This window comes from Glycine soja, unplaced genomic scaffold (genome assembly GCF_004193775.1).
Source record: "Glycine soja cultivar W05 unplaced genomic scaffold, ASM419377v2 tig00105766_1_pilon, whole genome shotgun sequence".
NCBI classification, from domain to species: Eukaryota; Viridiplantae; Streptophyta; class Magnoliopsida; order Fabales; family Fabaceae; genus Glycine; species Glycine soja.
In genome coordinates, this window is record NW_021144577.1 from 18,926 (window position 1) to 38,981 (window position 20,056).

At 35.4% G+C, this 20,056-nt stretch overlaps 2 protein-coding genes and 1 pseudogene across 2 annotated transcripts; all 3 read left to right on the forward strand.

The window, feature by feature from the left end:
- Nucleotides 1-695: 695 nt before the first annotated feature.
- LOC114404703 (NADH-ubiquinone oxidoreductase chain 5-like) lies at nt 696-8,630 on the forward strand. The gene is made up of 3 exons (XM_028367552.1): nt 696-787; nt 2,118-2,310; nt 7,829-8,630. The coding sequence occupies exons 1-3, from the start codon at nt 696-698 to the stop codon at nt 8,480-8,482; spliced, it is 939 nt and encodes a 312-aa protein (XP_028223353.1). The 3' UTR covers nt 8,483-8,630.
- Nucleotides 8,631-10,726: 2,096 nt separating this feature from the next.
- LOC114404706 lies at nt 10,727-14,614 on the forward strand (annotated as a pseudogene).
- LOC114404705 (DNA polymerase-like) lies at nt 14,062-16,875 on the forward strand. The gene has a single exon (XM_028367553.1). It carries the CDS (start codon nt 14,062-14,064, stop codon nt 16,873-16,875), a length of 2,814 nt encoding a protein of 937 aa, XP_028223354.1.
- Nucleotides 16,876-20,056: the final 3,181 nt, after the last annotated feature.

Sequence of the window (20,056 nt, forward strand, 5' to 3'; positions counted from 1 at the left end):
GGATTGAGTGCAAATAAAATTGGCTCCACAATCCAAAACTGAGTCACACAAAGGGTGTTAAGTTTCTCATGGAACTTTGCTCTTTAATAGGGTGCGATTCCATGGCAAAAATCAACAAAATCATAGAGGAAAATAACATTCTTATCAACCTTAGTGTCATAAGTTGTGTTGTATGTGGATATTACAATTTATGAATAGAAGAGAAATAATACATACACACACATATATAAAGAAGACTCACATAATAAATAAAATAAGAGTCACAAATACCTAAATTTATAATACAAGAATAAGAAAAAATAAAAACAAAAACAATCACCTAATTACAAAATTCAAAATGGTGGTTTAGGTCCCGCTAATGCTAGAAACTCATATGTTGTGATAATAATGGGATTTGGAAATGCCACATGCAAGAGATCCACACAACAAGTATAGTTAGGAAGAGTAGCAAGTAGTGATCACCTAAGCATTGGAAAAAATTATAAAGAGGAAAGTATTACCTGGTATACTTGCTCATTGAAATGGAGGTGAATGAAAGTTCGGGTGAAAAGGCAAAAAAGACTTGGGTTGGTATATGTGAAATTTGGGATGAAACAAAAATAACACGCAAAATGTCAAATACTAAGATTTATGTTAAGATGTCTCACTCTCAATAACACTATTTATTTCAATGAATTTGAGGGTTGGTATCCGTAATGGGAGAACTGCGAAATGGAGAAAAGGAAAAGCGAGAAAGTGAAGCAAGAGACAAGTCTAAAACCAAGGATCATAACAAGAATGGAATGAAGTATTGATTATCAGCAAAGAGAATGACAAGTGAATGAAGTGGTGATTCTTTTGTCATATTAATTATTTTTCTCAAAATCTTTGTACTACTTTATAAAGAATGAAAAAATAACTAAAAATAAATGTACTTAATGTATTAAAAATATATAATTAAATAAGAATAAAAAATTAATATTTATTATATGAAGATATATGAAAAAATAATTTAATGTTTCAAAAATTTTTAAAGTATTTAATATTTATCATATAAAGAAAGTCTAAAAATGAAAGAAATTAGTCGAGTTGAAAGAATGATGAAATTGTAAAGGATAACTCGTCGATATACTCACCAAAGTGGAGGCAGACGAAGGTTTAGGCGATAAGGACATGGGGTTTGGTTGATCCATATGGAATTTGGCATAGAGAGAAGAGGAAGATGAAAACTTAAAAATTATAGGATCTATTTTAATGTGCCTCAGTCTTAGTATTGTAACACTTATTTCAATATTTTAGGTTTGTATGATAAATAGAGATAAGTGTAGGGTTTTAAAGAGAATGTAGATGTAGAAGGGGGAAGTGAAGAAGTGTAATGGCATGACAGATCTAAAACTAGCAAAGTTAGCAAAATCGGTGGACAGATGAAAAAGTGAATGAAGTAGTGATTCTTATGTCATCTTATAAATATCTCTTGAAATCTCCGCACTACTTTATAAAAATATATTAATTTAATTAAAAAATAAATGCATTTAATGGAATAAAAAATAAATGCATTCAATGCAATACAAATATCCAATGCATTTATGAATAATAAATATTTAATCCATGTATGAATAAAAATAATCAATAAACTCAATATTTATCATATAAAGAAAGAAGAAAAATTAATAGAAGAATTTAATGTTCTGAAAAATATTTAAAGCATTTAATATTTATCATATAATAAAAGTAGAAAAGTCAAAGAAAAAAATGAGTTGAATTGAAAGAATGATGAAAGTGAAAGGGTCACCTCTTCGATTTCCTCATCAAAATGGATCTAAACAAATGAGTTGAAAGAATTTAATTTTGGGTTGAGTAAACGGAACATGCAAATTTTGACATTCTAGGATCTATGGTACGATGTCTCACTTTTAGTAATGCAACACTTATTTTAATAAGTTTGGGGATAGGCATAAAAAATGCAGGTAAAAAGAAAGTTTTAGAGAGAACATCGGGGATGAAAAAAAGGAAAAGTGAGAAAGTGAAGTGGCGAGACAAATCTGAAACCAACCAATCTAAAAACATTTCCTATGGTTACAAAAAATGTCGGCAAATTGACCCCAGGGTGTCACTTTTACAAACTTTTTCTGAAACAGGGTCTGTTTTGAAAGTAATTACCAAGGGGATATGTTTTCAAAGCTTTCCGCCATTACTATAAGCGAAACATCACGTGGTAGGGACAGCATGGCATTTCGCCAGTGGGATTGGCAAAACAGGCATGGCATTTCGCCATTGGGGTTGGCGAAACAAGCACCCATCACGTCATGGCAGCAGTGGGTTTCGCCGGTGGTATTAGCGAAATAGGCGTGAGAGTTTTGCGATTGACGTGGAGCGCATGCAGTGGCCAAACTGGAAAAAAATACATACTAAGATTAAAGAGGATTTTAAAAAGGAAAGAAAAAATATATACTAAAATTAAAATATTAACATAATAAATGGGAAATAATTTTCCTAGACATAAATGGAAAGAAAAAATATTAACTCTCATTTATTATGTAATTATTTAAAATTAATTTGATTATTATGTAATTAAAAAGGAAAGAAAATAAATTACATAATAAACGAGAGTTAATTACATAATAATGACTAACAAAAAAGAAAGGCAGAACTTAGAATTAACCCGAAACATATAACACACACTCCATTTTGGGTTATTATCTAATTTAAAAGGAAAGAAAATTAGTATTCATCTCTATTATTATGTAATTAAAAAGGAAAGAAAATATTCTTATGGATTTGCTCTCAAGATATTTCGAGTTAATTCTAGGTCCTGGCTTTCTTTTTGTTAGTGATTATCATGTAATTAAGTCTCATTTATTATGTAATTTATTTTCTTTCCTTTTTAATAACATAATAATCAAATTAATTTTAAATAATTACATATAAAGGAAAGAAAATATTCTTATGGACTTGCTTACCGTAATGGTGGAAACCTTTGAAAAAAAGTCCCCCTTGATAATTACTTTCAAAAAAGACCCAATTCCAAAAAAGTTTGTAAAAGTGACCCCTGGGGTCAATTTGCCCAAAAATGTCACCTCAATTTTTTCAGATTAGTTCTCATATAACTGATGGAAAAAGTTATTATAAAATGTATTATTTGTACTACTGAACAGAGTTCGCAAAGAAATGAATGAGGTGATGATTGTTGGCAAACAACGATTCTTTTGCCATATTATAAATCTTTATTGAAATCTCTCAACAACTTTATAAAAAATTATTATAAATGCATTTAATGTATTAGATATAGTTAATGCATATATGAACAAAAAATATATTTAATGTATTCAATAGTTATCATATAAAGAAAGAAGAAAAATGAAAGGAGAAATTGATGTTTTGAGAATATTTATTAAAGTATTTATTAGTTATCATATAATTAAGAAAGTAGAAAAATGAGTCGAGTTGGAAGAGTGATGAAAGTGCAAGTGTAACCACATACTCGTCAAATTGGGGGTGAATGAAGGTTTGGTTGAAAGGACATAGGGCTTGCATTGACCCATGTGGAATTTGGGGTCAAGAGAAGAAGAATATACAAATTTTGAAACTCTAGGATTGATGTTAAGATGGCCCAATGTATAATGCAAGGTTTATTTCAACAATCTTGAGGGTTGGTATCAAATATGGAAGGAAATGAAGGATTTGATCAGAGAGAATGTGAGAATGGGGAAGTGAATGAAGCGGTGATTCTTATGTCATCTTATAAATCTTTCTCAAAATCTATGTACTCTAAAAAAAATATTAAAACAAAAGGCAGTAGTATTTAATTTTATGAAAATATTGTAATAATTTAATATTTATCATAAAGAAAGTATAAAAATGAATAGGAGGATTTAAAGTTTTAAATATATTTAAACATTTAACATTTACCATATAAAGAAGGCAGAAAAATAAAAGAATATGTGACGAGTTGGAAGTATCATGAAAGTGAAAGCATTACCACATCAATGTACTCATCATCAAGATGTGACAAGCAAGGCAAAAAGGACACATGGCTTGGATTGACCCATATGAATTTTGGGGTCTAGGGAAGAGGAGGATGAGAATTTTGGATTTATGTTAAAAGTCATTTTCCTCTATAATGCAAGGATTATTTCAATAATTTCAATGGTTGGTATCTATAATGAAGGAATATGGAGGGTTCTAAAGAGAACGTTAGAGATGGAGAAGGGAGAAATTTAGAAAATGAAGTTGCAAGAGAGATATAATTGGTAAATATTGTTAATGCAATTTTATCTTAATCCATAATTATTTTTTTATCTTTGTAAAAAGCTTAATGTGATTCATGTTGCATCATTTAGAAAGATACTTAAGCATAAAAGTATTCTTTAGTTAAAGCACATGACATAAAATTTTCAAGGGAGTTTAAAAATTTAAAATATTGTGACTATTACAATAGGTTAGGCACCGATGACTTTTCTATGTAGTACAAATTGTCTAATACAATTCACGTAATGGACAAGTTAATTGGCACATCCACATGCTTTGTCTTTCAAGTATTGAGTAGCACTCATAGATCATTCGATAAATATTGATGTATATCATTCTTATATGCACCATCTTACATATTTCATGGTACAATGCAATGTTCAATGATGTAATAATGTTTTAATTATCATTCTCATATCTATTTTGCTTGCATATAATCAGTTTTAATGAAACAACTATTTTTAAATCAGAGCTTTGAATTGTATTAGACAATATGTACTACATAGAAAAGCCATTAATGCCTAACTTATTGTAATAGAAAGGTCTTATACTTTTGTCTGGTATCATTAAAACTAATATTTAGATATCATCCACCATATTAATGCAAGGGATAAGAATTTTACCAAACCAATCACATATACATAACTACTTTTCTTTTATAGAATTTTCTTCCCCTTTCAGTTTTTTTAGAATAAAAAAACTTGTCTTATTGCAGATAATTTCTAACTTATAAAAAACATTTACAAGAAATTCAAAAGCACAAAAATTGTAAAAGACATCAAGTCATCATCAAAATAATGCAACCAGAAGATTAGAAGATTGATGCACAACCACTATAATAATCTTAAGTATCTTTTAGTGGTTACAGTACAATTTGCAAAAGTAATTAATACGAGAACAGGGCATATGAGTCATTCATTTCAAAATTGTTTTATTTAGGCTTAAATATCTTTTAGTGGTTACAATTTAATTTTTGTCTTATAAAATTATTATTATTATTTTAATTTTTAATCATTGCAAATCATGTTTATTTTGCTTTTGGCCTTTATAGGGTTTTAGATAACACTTTTTCAATATCAAAAGTGTTATCTAAAGTGTTTTAAGGACTAAAAATAAAATAAACGTAATTTTCAAGAACTCAAAACAAATAAGCAATTTTGCAAGGACAAAATAAAAAAATGTAAAATTGCAATGACTAAAAATATATTTAAACTTTTTATTTAAATAATTTTCCACAATAGGAGACATCATTAGCTCTTCCACTTAAGCCTCATTCATTCATTGTGATAAATTGTTATCATAACTAGATAAGGCATAGGAGTTTAAACAAAATTGTTTAGAAGTTAGTTTTAAATGTTTAAATTTTAATAAAATAATTATCAAAAGTAATTCGCTTATAAAACAAATATCTACTTGTCTTTTGTATGAAAGCGTATTACAAAAGAATAAAAATTTAATCCATGCTTTTGTATTATATTTTCAAAAGAAAAAGAATTGTCTTTTCATAACTATATTTATAAAAACAAATAACATTTTATAAATAATAAAATGTACTTTAGTATAATATCTTTTGCATTATGAAAATTTTAAACAATAATATAATAACATTTTATAAATATACTATATAAATAAATAGATAACAAACTAATGGAAACAACCTAATTATAATTGCATAGTGGTCATTAAATAAATTATTATTCTAACACCAGGCTATAAGTTCTAGTACAACTAGTGCAAAAGATAACATGTATGGACAAGTCTACAAAGTGTTAAACATCCCTTATCATTTGGTGAAGAACTAACTATCCACGTTATTAGACAAGAGAGTTCCCATTCAAATTGTCATTCCAAGTTTGACCAATGACCTATAATCGAACATTTAAAATAGCATCTCATTCTAAGCCACTATTAATATCAAGTGATATATAGACCTACAAATGACACCATTTCTTGGCTTAGAATCCAACATGGTAACTTCAATCTCATTTACTAAAGGTCTATCTTTTAATATCTAGATGACCTCGCTATTATACTTTGTCATGGATACTCATGTATTATTCAACTTTCTTTTAAACAACCCAGATGTCCAAGTTCCTTTTCCATGAAAATAGGAACATTTGGGTTATTCAAAAGATAGTTGAACAATACAAAAGTATCCATGACAAAGTAAAATATGAAGTACACTAAATATCATAATAAGTAACATTTGTGGTAACTTAAAAAATACATATTTCTTACATATTAGACAGATAGTAAACTCATGGAAAAACCTAACTATGTAATTCCCTAGTGGGCATTGAATCACTAACTCTTCCGCAATGCTATAAAAGGTCATTCAATTACAACTAATTCGAAACAGAGCGTCTCTCGACAAGTCCAATAATCTTAAACATCTCTTATCATTTGGCAAAGAACTAATTGATCCTTATAATTAGGAAAGAAAGAATTTTCCATGCAAACAACCCATCCAACATTCATGAATTGCCTAGAATCAAATATCGTGACTATTGCCTCGTTATACTCCTTTCGCAATATCAAGTGATGGATCTACAAAAGACATTCTCTATTTCACACTATTAGTACTAACATGACTCTTTATGGCATTGTAGAAGAACTATTGTGATTAAATACCACTATGCAGTTATATAATTATGTTATTTCATGAGTTTTGTATTTATTGAATATGTGAGAAATATGCATGTATTTTTTCATGTCACTAGTAATGTATTATGGTATCTATATAAACATCTCATTTTTCTTGTTTTACGTTGTCATGGATACTTTTATATTATGTCATGCTAGAAATAGTGATAGAGTTACATGAATATCCCAAATGTGTTTCAATGGAAATTGAACATATTTGGGTTATTCAAGTAACTCTATCACTATTTCTAGCATGACATAATATAAAAGTATCCATGACAACGTAAAACAAGAAAAATGAGATGTTTCAATTTAATTAGGCTTAAATATCTTTTAGTTGTTACAATTTAATTTTTTGTCTTATAAAATTTTTAAAACTTTCTAATAGTTTTGTTCCAATGTAATTTAGAGATGACAAGTCATTGATATCAAGTGGATCTGTACTTACATATTTACCTTTTTCATTAAAGAAAGGTATTCTCTTGGAGTTACTGAGAGTTCTAAGAGTGGTTGTACTCTCTTTGTTTTTAACCGAGAGTTCTTTCCAATTGGGTCGAAATTGATAAGTTACCTTCTTTATCAGACTTCGGGAAGGGTCGGCGTACTGTTCTTTATACCATTCTGGAGTTATAACATTTCTACCCGGTCCCTTGTACTTATAGACCTTCTTATTGCCATCTGACTCTTCTGTGGTATAGCTATAGCATTTAGGTGCTAAAACGAATCCCTCCAAGATCTTATCTTCTAATTTAAATTTACCTAATACAGAAGAGGAAACATCTTCCTCCGGAAGTGGATTACCAAGGACAATAGATCCTTGAGCCGGCAGTGATCGCTGCGGCTAGTTGTACTGCGGAGTTCTTCGGGGGGTCCCAATAAGAAGGCCCCTTACCCGGATTGGTTAGATAAGATACCATGTATAGATCCTCTCTAATAAAGACATCGTCTATAAACTCAGGGCGTGATAGCAAGGTGCTCCCCTTTATTTGAATACCCACCTACGGCTTTGATTGTTATTACTTCTGCAGGAGCTACGACGTCATTCCTTGCGGCAACCACTGGAATATTACAGAACGATCTAAAGAGGGTCATTGCTTATTCAACTTGCAGTCAATTAGGCTATATGATCTTTGCTTGCGGCATCTCTAACTATTCGGTTACCATCTTTCACTTAATGAATCACGCCTTTTTCAAAGCATTACTATTCCTGAGTGCAGGTTCGGTGATTCATGCCATGTCGGATGAGCAAGATATGCGGAAGATGGGGGGGCTTGCCTCCTCGTTCCCTTTTACCTATGCCATGATGCTCATGGGCAGCTTATCTCTAATTGGATTTCCTTTTCTAACTGGATTTTATTCCAAAGATGTGATATTAGAGCTCGCTTACACTAAGTATACCATAAGTGGGAATTTTGCTTTCTGGTTGGGAAGTGTCTCTGTCCTTTTCACTTCTTATTACTCTTTTCGTTCACTTTTTCTAACATTTCTAGTACCAACTAATTCATTCGGGCGAGACATCTTACGATGTCATGATGTGCCCATTCCTATGGCCATTCCTTTAATACTTCTGGCTCTCGGGAGTCTCTTTGTAGGATACTTGGCCAAAGTGTGACCCGTTAGCCCATAAGTAAGTACTGTGACGAAGCGGCTGTTGCTCACCCGACACGATCGTACGAGGTCACAATTCACCCAACACGATCATCCGGGGTGAACAAGAATTGGGGATCGGATGCGGGCGAAATTCCCGCCAATGGCTGAGATGTTCAATCGACTCCTTAACCTTTTGGGGGTCCGGACCCCTTACGAGTGAGCAGAAAAGGGAGGAGGAAAGAGGCCCTGGCGAACCGTCATAATTAGTTAACAAGTGTAAGCTTCGCTGCCCGACAGTATGGAGTACTGACCACACCGAGGGACAGGCCCTGAAGTGAAGGACAGGAACGAGCGGAATCAATGTGTTCCAATTTCTGGCCTTGCATCGACCATCTAATGGACCATGGACTAAACGGCCACTGCCTGAAAGGACTATGTCCCGTGGACCGCCGCCCCCCACAAGGTACATCTCGCGCCTATGGGCCGCTATAACTATCCAAGAAGACACTCGAAACTGGAAGGATAAACAAACCCACCCGGTGGACTGCCGAGCTACAAGTCCCACGACACAGGAGCGGGATTCTCTAAAAAGCCAAGGTCGCGGGTGGCCAAGAGGGCCCACTTGGAGACTTGGGATCTCAGCAGGAAATGCGAAGGTTCTTAAAGCCGGCCGATAGGCGAAAGAGAATCAACTAGTTTAGTTCGGATCTGAGTAGGCTTATCTTATAATAGGGAATACTCTAACCCTGGGAACCTAGGACTACTAAGGTGGGTGGAAAAGCCTGGATGAGCACTCCACTACTTAATCTACTGGCGTGGCGTTTCCATATGTTTTTGATCAATAGAACAGGAAGAGGAGGAAAAAAAAGCTTATGATGAGCATCTATTTGAGTCGATTAATCATCCCTTGCATCATCCTTACACCGGTTCTCTTGTGTCTTTCTTTCTCTTTCGATTTGTTGGGTTTTTCTAAGATCCAAAGTCTTCTCTTACAGACTGGCCTTCGCGCTCTTTTTCGGCTTGTGGGTTGGGAGGTTCCCCTCATAATTATTCTTTGTGTTCTTTCGGGCCTCGAATCCGGGTATACGTTGCACATGATGGATCCAGCAGGAGGTCAGCCTGCTGCCAATCCTGCAGCGGAGCAACCCTCAAACGTGCCTTCAGGCGCATCGACCTCGGGCTGGAGAAGTTTCGAAGAAGGTGTTTTGTTAGAATCTTCAAACGAATCCAGCGAAGCGAGCGTGAATCAGCAGCCTGTGATTCCCGAACTTGAACCTCCGCTTCTCGATGACAACACCCGGCGAGCAGAGCTCGCTGTTCGATTGAGGGCGAATTGGTGGGGGATCGCTTATAACGAGCGAATCCTCGACTCCTTCGTCCGGAGTCAACTTGCAATCGAAAGGCACATAGAGGCCGCACTTGTGGCGGACGGATATTCCCCTCAAGTAGTCTTTGAAAGAAGACATATGATTCGTGGCTTTCTTTTCTATCCGGAGGGGCATGCGCTGAGTGAAAACGCTTACGCGGGTTATCTGACCAAAATTGCCAATTTTGGTACAAGGCAAAGCATTCCCTATCAGCGGGTGATCCGAACCGTCCATAACTCTCATCCCTTTTTAGATTAGATATTCTCTTTTTCTTTCAATAGCCGGCAAAATGACTACAGGATCATCGGTCTACTCTACCTCAATTCACCATTTCGAACTTTATACAGAAGGTTTTTCCGTACCAGCTCCTTCTACCTATACCGCTGTTGAAGCACCTAAAGGAGAATTTGGTGTCTTTCTGGTCAGTAATGGAAGCAATCGTCCCTACCGTCGTAAAATAAGAGCACCTGGCTCTGCCCATTCACAAGGACTCGATTCTCTGTCCAAACATCACATGCCAGCAGATGTGGTCACCATCATAGGTACTCAAGATATTGTGTCTGGAGAGGTGGATAGATAGGACTACGTCTTGCTCGATCAGGATGCTAGCTTTATTGCGAGCCAAAAACCTTGTTTGCGGCATTCCCCCGGTCAAAATAGATAAATTATGGAATTCTCTGTAAGAGCTGCGGAACTAACAACTCTATTAGAAAGTAGAATTACCAACTTTTACACTAATTTTCAAGTGGATGAGATCGGTCGAGTGGTCTCCGTTGGAGATGGGATTGCACGTGTTTATGGATTGAACGAGATTCAAGCTGGGGAAATGGTTGAAAAAAGACATACCAACTACCAACCTACCTTTAGGGAATAATATGTGGGACGCGACCCTACTCTAGGGATACTAGACCTTTCAGTTGGGAGTCTTTTAGCACTCAATGCTGTCTGGCTCGTACCGATGTCATGAGTGTCTTATTTATGAAAGACAGAAGTGTGACAAGAAGTGCAGTAATGGTACGGGTTACAAACAGAACAGACATGCGCCAACTGAGGGGAATAACTAGTCAAGGTGCGACACACGCCAAAGATGGCGGCAAAAGACCTGTATTATTACCCGAAACAAACAACAAACAAAACAATGTTGACGACTCGTCAATTTAAATGTATGCTGGAGAAGCATAAATTATTTTTACTTCCGGTTCGATTTCAATCTACTTCTAACTGGATTTCTCACTTTGCAAATACATTGGATATGCCGGAAAATAAAAGCGAGAATCGTGCTAAAATAGAAAGTTTCTGGGAAGGTGCTTTAAAGGATATTTACGAAGAAACACTAATGTATGATAATAATGATGTGGTCCACAGTCCGGATGAATGCGTTGATCCTGAAACACGAAAAATAAAAGTCCCTAAATCAGAGTTTGTTAAGACATATAAAAATAGCGTCTTTTCTCTTCTGGACGTTATAGATATGAAAATAATGATGCACAAACATTAGAATCGCTTCAGAGAGAAATTGAGGATCTGACTTTGAACTTCTCTGAAGATAGTATTTATAAAACTAGTCCTAACATTATGGTAATGTTAACTAAAAACAACTTGCCAAGTGCTAAGGAATTCCTTCGTGGAAAGTATCTTATGGATAAAGAATATCCCGGCAGAATGACCATTTATGCAGAAAGTCGAAGTGGTGATAGTCTAGAAACCAGCGGCTCAGAGCTATCCGACGAGGAGAATAAAAATCTAAGATGTGTACTATCTGAAAGTGATAAGTCGTTGTTGGTAGAGTTAGGCGAGCACTCCATTGAGTGCCTACTGGTTCACACCCTAGGCCATCTGTTTAATCTGGAAAATATTGTCAGTCTTGCTAGTTTGGTTGATCGTATAGAACGCAATGTAAGGGATTATGCCTCATCGTCAACATTGTATTATAATAGTAGGGTATGTAATCTAAGTATGGATGCTGTTGATAAAGGTACTAAAGCATCTAAAACTAGAGCTTATCCCTTTGGTACAGCATTAGTTGAATTTTTAGTGAGTCGTGGTCTATTGCGCTTAGTAACATATAATGTTGATTTATTAAATTTCTCTGATGATAGTGGTCCAAAGACTGTTGTCAAAAATGTTGTCAAAAAGGGCCATAATTACTATAGGAGCTCTTTAGTATATGCCGAATGCTTGTTTAACCCCGCATTACTTCCTATAAAGTTAAACCTACCTATGGTATTTCCACCTAAAGATTGGGAGCCCCACAAACCTGAACAGAAACGTAAGTTGTTACATATATCTGATATATATGGTGGTTATTTAAGCAACCCTACGGGCCAAATCTACAGCACTCAACGGAGTATGAGTTCTCCCGATGCGAAGAATTTCTTCATCTATTTCGGTGAAAATAAGTATCAAGAAAGTCATAATAAGCAAAATAAGTTTTGTACTAGCATCAGTAGCTTACAGCGTCAATCCTTTAAAATAAATAGTAATTTCCTTAATTTTATATTAGAAAATAGGGAATTATTAGAAGAATGTGGCTACTTGATGCCCGAATTTCTTTCAAAGGTAATACTAGCCCATGCCTCCAGGAAACTTAGAAGTCATTTTGAAAAGAATAAGGATATTCAAACAATATGCAAATTTAGTGATGTGTACGCTCTATTAATAAAGAATATGCAGCGGGCACGTTATGAGTGTACGATTTTAGATCTGGCAAAGGCCTACTCTGGATATTCTTTATATTTTCCAGCATTTATTGACTTCAGAGGTCGAATCTATCGCAGCGGCATCTTTCACTTCCACGAGCGGGATTTAGCCCGAAGTCTACTATTAATAGATTGTAAAGATAATATAGAATATTCTTCCCCTGAAATTAATAATTATCTAAATATGTATCTAACCGCAACTGCATTCCTCTATCAATCATATAAATATGAGGAGGATGCTCTAAATGATATAAATAATAAATTATTACCATTACCTAATCTAGAGTGTAAAGAGAACTTTAAAACGTATTTAAAGACTTTAGTGATAGAATCACGGATGGCTAAACGGCCATTCCAATATTTATCTAATATTTACCTATTATCATCATCGGATTTAATGTCTTTCGTTGATCTGTATAATTGTGTTCCTGTAACTCAGGATGCTAGCGCTAGCGCATATCAACTGATGGCTTATTTCCTCCTGGATAAGAATTTTGCGAAACTAACAAATCTTTTTGATACCGGCAGCGGTGAGATATTTGACATCTATTCTCACATGAGAATTGAATTAATTTCATTCATCAAAGACTCTCTTAGTGAGGAGAATCCTGAGCTATGCGCAATTTTGGATAGGGTCCTAACTAGGAGTATAGTTAAGCAAATATATATGCCAATTATATATGGTAAAACAGCTAATAGCACAACTAAGGATCTTATAGTGAGTCTTTGCCAAGATCTCTTGCCAAAAGAATGTACTATACTGTCGGTTCTATGCTTCAAATTTTGGCAAGAAAAATACAGTTTTATGTATTCGTTTATCCAGCTGATCAGCCTGGTAGGTCGGGTATGCTCTTACCTAGATCGACCAGTCTTGTACAGCACAGAATATTTTAGCACATCCCAGGATTATAAAAAGATGGAAAAACACTCAGTTAGAGTCTTCAACTCTTACTTGAAAAAGGCCCATAATGTCACACTCTCGTTTCCCTCAAAAGAGCGGGATAAGAGGAAAAGTGGGGTATCCACATTCGTTAACTTCATTCATCAAAAGGACGCGCAAATTGCTATGTCTATTGCCTTCTATGCGAACTCATATAATATACCTCTGTACACAGTGCACGACAACTTCATAACAAATATACATTATTGTAAATATATATCTAAAATCTATCTACATGTCATAAAGGAAATGGGGCCCCCTCTTAAAATCATTAACCGCTTTATTTATAAAAATATTATGGAGCCGGCTATAGCGAAGGGCCTCTATAATAATGTAAAAGGCTACAATTTGAAGTCTTTTGATGAAAGGATCATACCAGAGCCTATTTTAGATGAGTTCTTAAAAATTGGACTCATTTCTCCAGAAGATGTCACGAATGCAGCTGGTTTAAAAAAAATAAACAATAAGTTGAAACAAAGATATCAACTCTATTGTAATGCGGTCTGCGGATCTAATAAGAAATTTGATGATCATTTGTTTAAATGGAATAGGTTTAGAGATGCCCTGATTGGGGAAAATTGTATACATTATTAAAATGTTATTTAAAACCCATGGGGTAAGGCATAATGTTCCGTACACGACATACAGTCGTACTAGATCAACTTCAACATCTATCTTATTGAACCGGATTCAGTCCAATTCTAGTAAAACATTTATATTCCCGCACCCTAAGTTACTAATTCCGTCTTTGGAGTATAGAGAACCTGTATCGGTCCAGGATACAGCCCTCCTCAGCCATAGTGTGATGTCTCTCTTAGTAAGCTATGTTTATCCTGTCTTATTAGGGTACGCGAAAGCTAATATCATATTCTATTTTAAAAATAGAGAAGTAGGTGATATCGCTAAACCACTAAATAAACAGTCTATTCCCTTAACGTTTGATGATGGTAGTCCTATTTCTAAGTCAGAGATATATGCTAGTGTGTTTAGTAGTATATTTAAATTAATAGAGATTTATGACGGTTTTGGGGTTGTTAGAATAGCTATTCGAGCACATTTTGAAGAAAATATCCCCGGCCCTCTTCAACCTTTAAAAGAGGAGTTGCTAGAGGAGGCTCTCTCTGAATGCATTAAGCCATCTTCTGGAGAAATCGATATCAGTAATTTACCTGTTAAAAGTCTTAGTTCTACTTCTCGAAAGTACCCTAAGAATATAACCGTTCCAAGGAAATCGGGCAATATATCCCTGAGGCCGTTCTTGGTGGCCGATACTGAGACCATAATTAACAAAAATAGTCAACATGTACCCTATGCGGTCGGTGTCATGGTTGTTAATCCGGGGATTCCCGTTAGTAGGCGTGAAAGGATCGATACTTACTTCAGCGAAGATTACTCTTCAAGAATCTTCCCAACCTTTGAAGAAAGGAGCTGCCAAATGCTCAAATCATTTATCTTTAGGGTCGCGGCTATTACTCGACAAAATAGGTCTGCTAAAACAATCTACTTTCATAATTTAGGTCGATTCGATGGCATTTTTCTACTTAAGCACCTTGCATTATATCATCCTAATTACACGGTCACCCCCCTTATGAGAGACAATAGACTCTACGAGGTAGCTGTCTATTCTAAAAAAAGGCTATTATTTACGTTCCGAGACTCCTTACATCTACTCCCCGGCAAACTAGATGACCTTGCTAAGAATCTATGCCCTGAGTTGGGTTCTAAAGGATCTATTTCCTATGAGGATGTAAGACTTGAAAGTCTTAGTATTATGAAAGAGAGTTTGTTAGAGTATATGGAGCAGGATATTCTTCTGCTAGGGGGAATTATGCAGTCCTTCCAGGACATATATTATAAGGCTTACCAGGCAGACATAGTAAATAAGCTTACAATAGCCTCACTGGCTCTAAGTCTATTTCGTGAAAAATATTACGATTACAATAAGCACCGTATCCACATCCCTAATCAGAATGAGGATACATTTATTCGGCGTGGATATTACGGTGGGCATACCGACGCATACTTACCATACGGTACTAATTTATACTATTATGACGTTAACTCTCTCTATCCTTTTGTTATCAAGGAATTCTCAATGCCTGGGGGTACACCAGTCTGGCATTCTGATTTAGAATATATGACATTAGATAACATGTTTGGGTTCATTGAAGCATATGTAGAATGCCCAAAAAGTATAAAGAAACCATTTCTTCCCTATCGGGATAATAAGGATGGCACTCTTATCTTTCCTACAGGCACCTTTGTTGGGGTTTACTATAGTGAGGAGCTCAAGTATGCTAGAGACATAGGCTACACTATAATACCAATTTGTGGATACCTCTTCGAGGAGATGGAAAGTCCATTCAAGGACTACATTAATTCTCTCTTTGAAAGCAGATCCAATGCTAAAAAGAAAGGAAATAACGCCCTATCTTTTGTATATAAATTACTAATGAACTCGTTATATGGTAGATTTGGCATCAATCCTCAAAGCACAAAAACCGAGATGTGCAATAAATCTAAACGTGACCGTATATTTAGACGCCCTGAGTTTATAGACGATGTCTTTATTAGAGAGGATCTATACATGGTATCTTATCTAACCAATCCGGGTAAGGGGCCTTCTTATTGGGACCCCCCGAAGAACTCCGCGGTACAACTAGCCGCAGCGATCACTGCCGGCTCAAGGATCTATATGTACAAGTATATTTCAAGAGAAGACTGCTTATATACAGACACCGACTCTATTGTCCTTGGTAATCCACTTCCGGAGGAAGATGTTTCCTCTTCTGTATTAGGTAAATTTAAATTAGAAGATAAGATCTTGGAGGGATTCTTTTTAGCACCTAAATGCTATAGCTATACCACAGAAGAGTCAGATGGCAATAAGAAGGTCTATAAGTACAAGGGACCGGGTAGAAATGTTATAACTCCAGAATGGTATAAAGAACAGTACGCCGACCCTTCCCAAAGTCTGATAAAGAAGGTAACTTATCAATTTCGACCCGATTGGAAAGAACTCTCGGTTAAAAAGAAAGAGAGTACAACCACTCTTAGAACTCTCAGTAACTCCAAGAGAATACCTTTCTTTAATGAAAAAGGTAAATATGTAAGTACAGATCCACTTGATATCAATGACTTGTCATCTCTAAATTACATTGGAACAAAACTATTAGAAAGTTTTAAAAGGAAAACAGCTATTTTAGAAAAAGAGAATTCGGCTCTTTCTCAGAAATTACAGAAGCTGGAACAGGAAAGAGGTATAATAGCCCAGCGGAGAGTAGAAGAAGGAAATAATACCGAAGATAATAATACATTAGAGCAAAATAATGCTAAAAGGGCTGAAGATAATATCAATGGAGATCTATTGGATCCAGATACGATGCCGCGGGATAAAAAGCCCCCCTGATAATGGTTGTGGATAAAAGATATATATACAACATTAGATAAAGGCCCAGGAGTGAGGAGGAAATAGAAAAAGGTCGCCGACTGCTACTAAGAACCTAACAGAACTTTGTTGCGTGAGTATGATGAATACCTATAGTATGATTTGTTGCTGTCACTAGACTACTCGAAAGAATTCATACCCCCAGCAATCAAACTACTGCGCGAACAAGCAACGGATTGAGCCGTTCCAATCCTCTCCCTATGGCGGGAAGTGCAGAATTCATTGATTACTGCTTTCTTTTGAATCGGAACTATTCGAACATCTCGTACTCAATCATATAACCAGACTTTTAGTAAAGTACAGAAGGAAAAAGAAGGAATTTCTGAACTTCATTAAGGTAGCTTGCTTACTTAGTGCTTGCGAAAAGGTAAAACACTTCCTGCTTCAAGGCTGGCTAATGATAATAGATAGATATCTTCTTCTAGGGGAGCTAGTCTTAGTGGCGGTGCACCCAGTGGGAGTTGCAATTCAAGTTGCAATCTCTTCTTCCTGCCAGCGAGTTAGAAGTTCTTCCCTTTGCTGGTGCTTGAGTTGGATTGGATGAGGATTGAGGATTAGCAAGGATTCTCCAGCAATTTTTAGGTTTTACCTGGCAAGTCTAACTAGATCTTTATCTCTTGCTTGCTTTCATTCTTTAGCGTTTGAATGCATCAATTCAATAAGGTCTTTTGTTAGGGAATTTCCCAACATCTTTGTGAAGGTCTCAATTGATTTTCTTGCAGTCATAAGCTTTGTAAGAGCTGGTTTATGATAATTGACTCTAGTAACTTGAAGCAGAATCTCGTTCACTCCCCCGGCTGAGTCAAATGATTTGTGACAACAGAGGGAAGAGCCTATCAATAAGGGTCGTATGCTGACTATTTTGACATACGAAATCACCAAGTACATATGTGCTTTAATACCAGATGGGGAAAGGGTCACTGATTACGACCTTACTGCTATTATTAATAAATAATATCTTTTCAATGTTACACCTACAGGTAAGGTACCCTCCCCCTCGCGAAATAGAATAGATTTCGCCTCTCAAACCTATCTTCCCCAATAAAGCATAACAACTCTTTTCAGAGAAAAAGACATCATAAATATCAGCAGTTGCTACGAAGACCTCATGGGAAAATCGTCTAAATCTTATTTCTGGAAAACATTTGACAAACTCCCGATCAAATAAGTCCATTAATACAAAGTTGAATAGCAATCTGGAAACCTCTCCAAGAGGAGGAGGAATATCATCAGACCCTACTAAAACTTTATCCCCATCCTTTGTATAGATAGGTAGCTCAAGTAAAGAACTTACTAGTCTAAATACATAATCATTATCGCCAACAAAAGGCTTAACGGCTTTTAAAACCAGTGCTTTAGTAATCACTGATGTTGATGCGGACATATCAACCTTATACATCATATCAACATTATTCATATCTTCAAGACTCTGGAGAAAAGCAGGAAATCTATCCATTAGTCGAATTCCATTTTGGGGCAAGGAACCATAAATAAGACGATGCAAAGTAGCAGACAGGCCCATTAATACTATTTGATCCATAATATTGGACGCCTTTATTATAAATATACGTTCTGGATTTCTTTTATTTACATGTATATGAATATCCGGATAATCAGGTAATATATCTTTTAAAAGCTTATTCATATCTTCATCTAAACAAGTAAAGTACTCTAGCGGGCCAACCTTGTAAGAACTGTTTTCAATTTTTTGTAGAATGATAGACAATTGGAAAGGTGTAATACTAGGTATTAGATTCTCTGCTTTAAGGTAATCATGTACATAACGTATATCCTTAGATAGCTGTAATTGTAAATTATTGTCTGTAGAATACTTTCTCCTAAATAAATAGATAAGAGGATGATAGGAAATAGGCACATTTAAAAGCATAGCATTCCTCGAGTTGTTCCGATACAAAGAATAAGAAATATATAACAATTGGTTGTTCATCATAATATTTATCTTCATACTATAACTTCTCCGCAGCATGGGTTAATCCCAAATGTAAATAAGATGGCAACTGCTAGTCCTAAGCTAACACCGATAATAATAGATTTATTAGAATCCGGTATTTCAATATCCATATCCATGAAGGGCCTATCTTGAGCAAATGCCTGTGACAGCGATGCTGCTGGATTATTTACGCCCTCAATTAAAGTCATTTTATTAAAGCCCGGTATAACATGAGCATCAGGATTAGTAAAGATAGTATCATAATTCTCAATAGGACTAAATAGGGTATTTAATCCTTCAATTGGCATATTGATACCATCGCCAGGTACGAAGCCATACCATACAGTACAACCAATACCCATTTGGACCAGGATTAAGAATCGACCATAATACCCCTCATTAAATGTAATTACTTCAACCAAGACACGAGATGCCAGCGACTCCATACTATTAGAAACAGAGTCAGAAATACCCTTTAACTTAAGTAATGGATTGCTGTTAAGACTACCTTTTGTTAACGATAAGCCTAGGCTATCTTTTAACTTTCTTAAACCCACTAAGGTATCAGGAGCTCGGAGATCTTTTATTAAGAATTCCCCTTGTCCTGGCATAAAGCGAAAGCCAATCGACATCATATAATTGTTTGCCTTTTCGGTTAAATTAATAATAGGGTTCTTTATATCAAAAAATGGTGCTTTAGTCATTTCAATAACATTACGAGTAAACGCCGATGGATTAGTACGAATCTTAAATCTTTCTAAAAGAGATGCAGTAGGAGTCAGAGTAGAAACAAAACTATGATTACTTGAACTAGCACTGCTATCTTTCAAAGACAGATTACGAAATTTATCAGTTATAGTAAATACATCGTAGTTCTGTTCTATTTTAGATAGAACTTCGGGAACAGCTGATAGACCAATACGCTTCATAATGTTTTGATTGTTGTTTGTTTCGGGTAATAATACAGGTCTTTTGCCGCCATCTTTGTCGTGTGTCGCACCTTGACTAGTTATTCCCCTCAGTTGGCGCATGTCTGTTCTGTTTGTAACCCGTACCATTACTGCACTTCTTGTCACACTTCTGTCTTTCATAAATAAGACACTCATGACATCGGTACGAGCCAGACAGCATTGAGTGCTAAAAGACTCCCAACTGAAAGGTCTAGTATCCCTGGAGTAGGGTCGCGTCCCA

Bases quoted from the DNA above. Each gene is read 5' to 3' on its own strand.
- LOC114404703 (XM_028367552.1), top strand. From the start codon at position 696: ATGGGAGAACTGCGAAATGGAGAAAAGGAAAAGCGAGAAAGTGAAGCA. The intron at 788-2,117 runs GTATTGATTATC...TTTCTGAAACAG, and splicing joins CATAACAAGAATGGAATGAA to GGTCTGTTTTGAAAGTAATT. The intron at 2,311-7,828 runs GTATTAGCGAAA...CTATAAACTCAG, and splicing joins AGCAGTGGGTTTCGCCGGTG to GGCGTGATAGCAAGGTGCTC.
- LOC114404705 (XM_028367553.1), top strand. From the start codon at position 14,062: ATGTTATTTAAAACCCATGGGGTAAGGCATAATGTTCCGTACACGACA.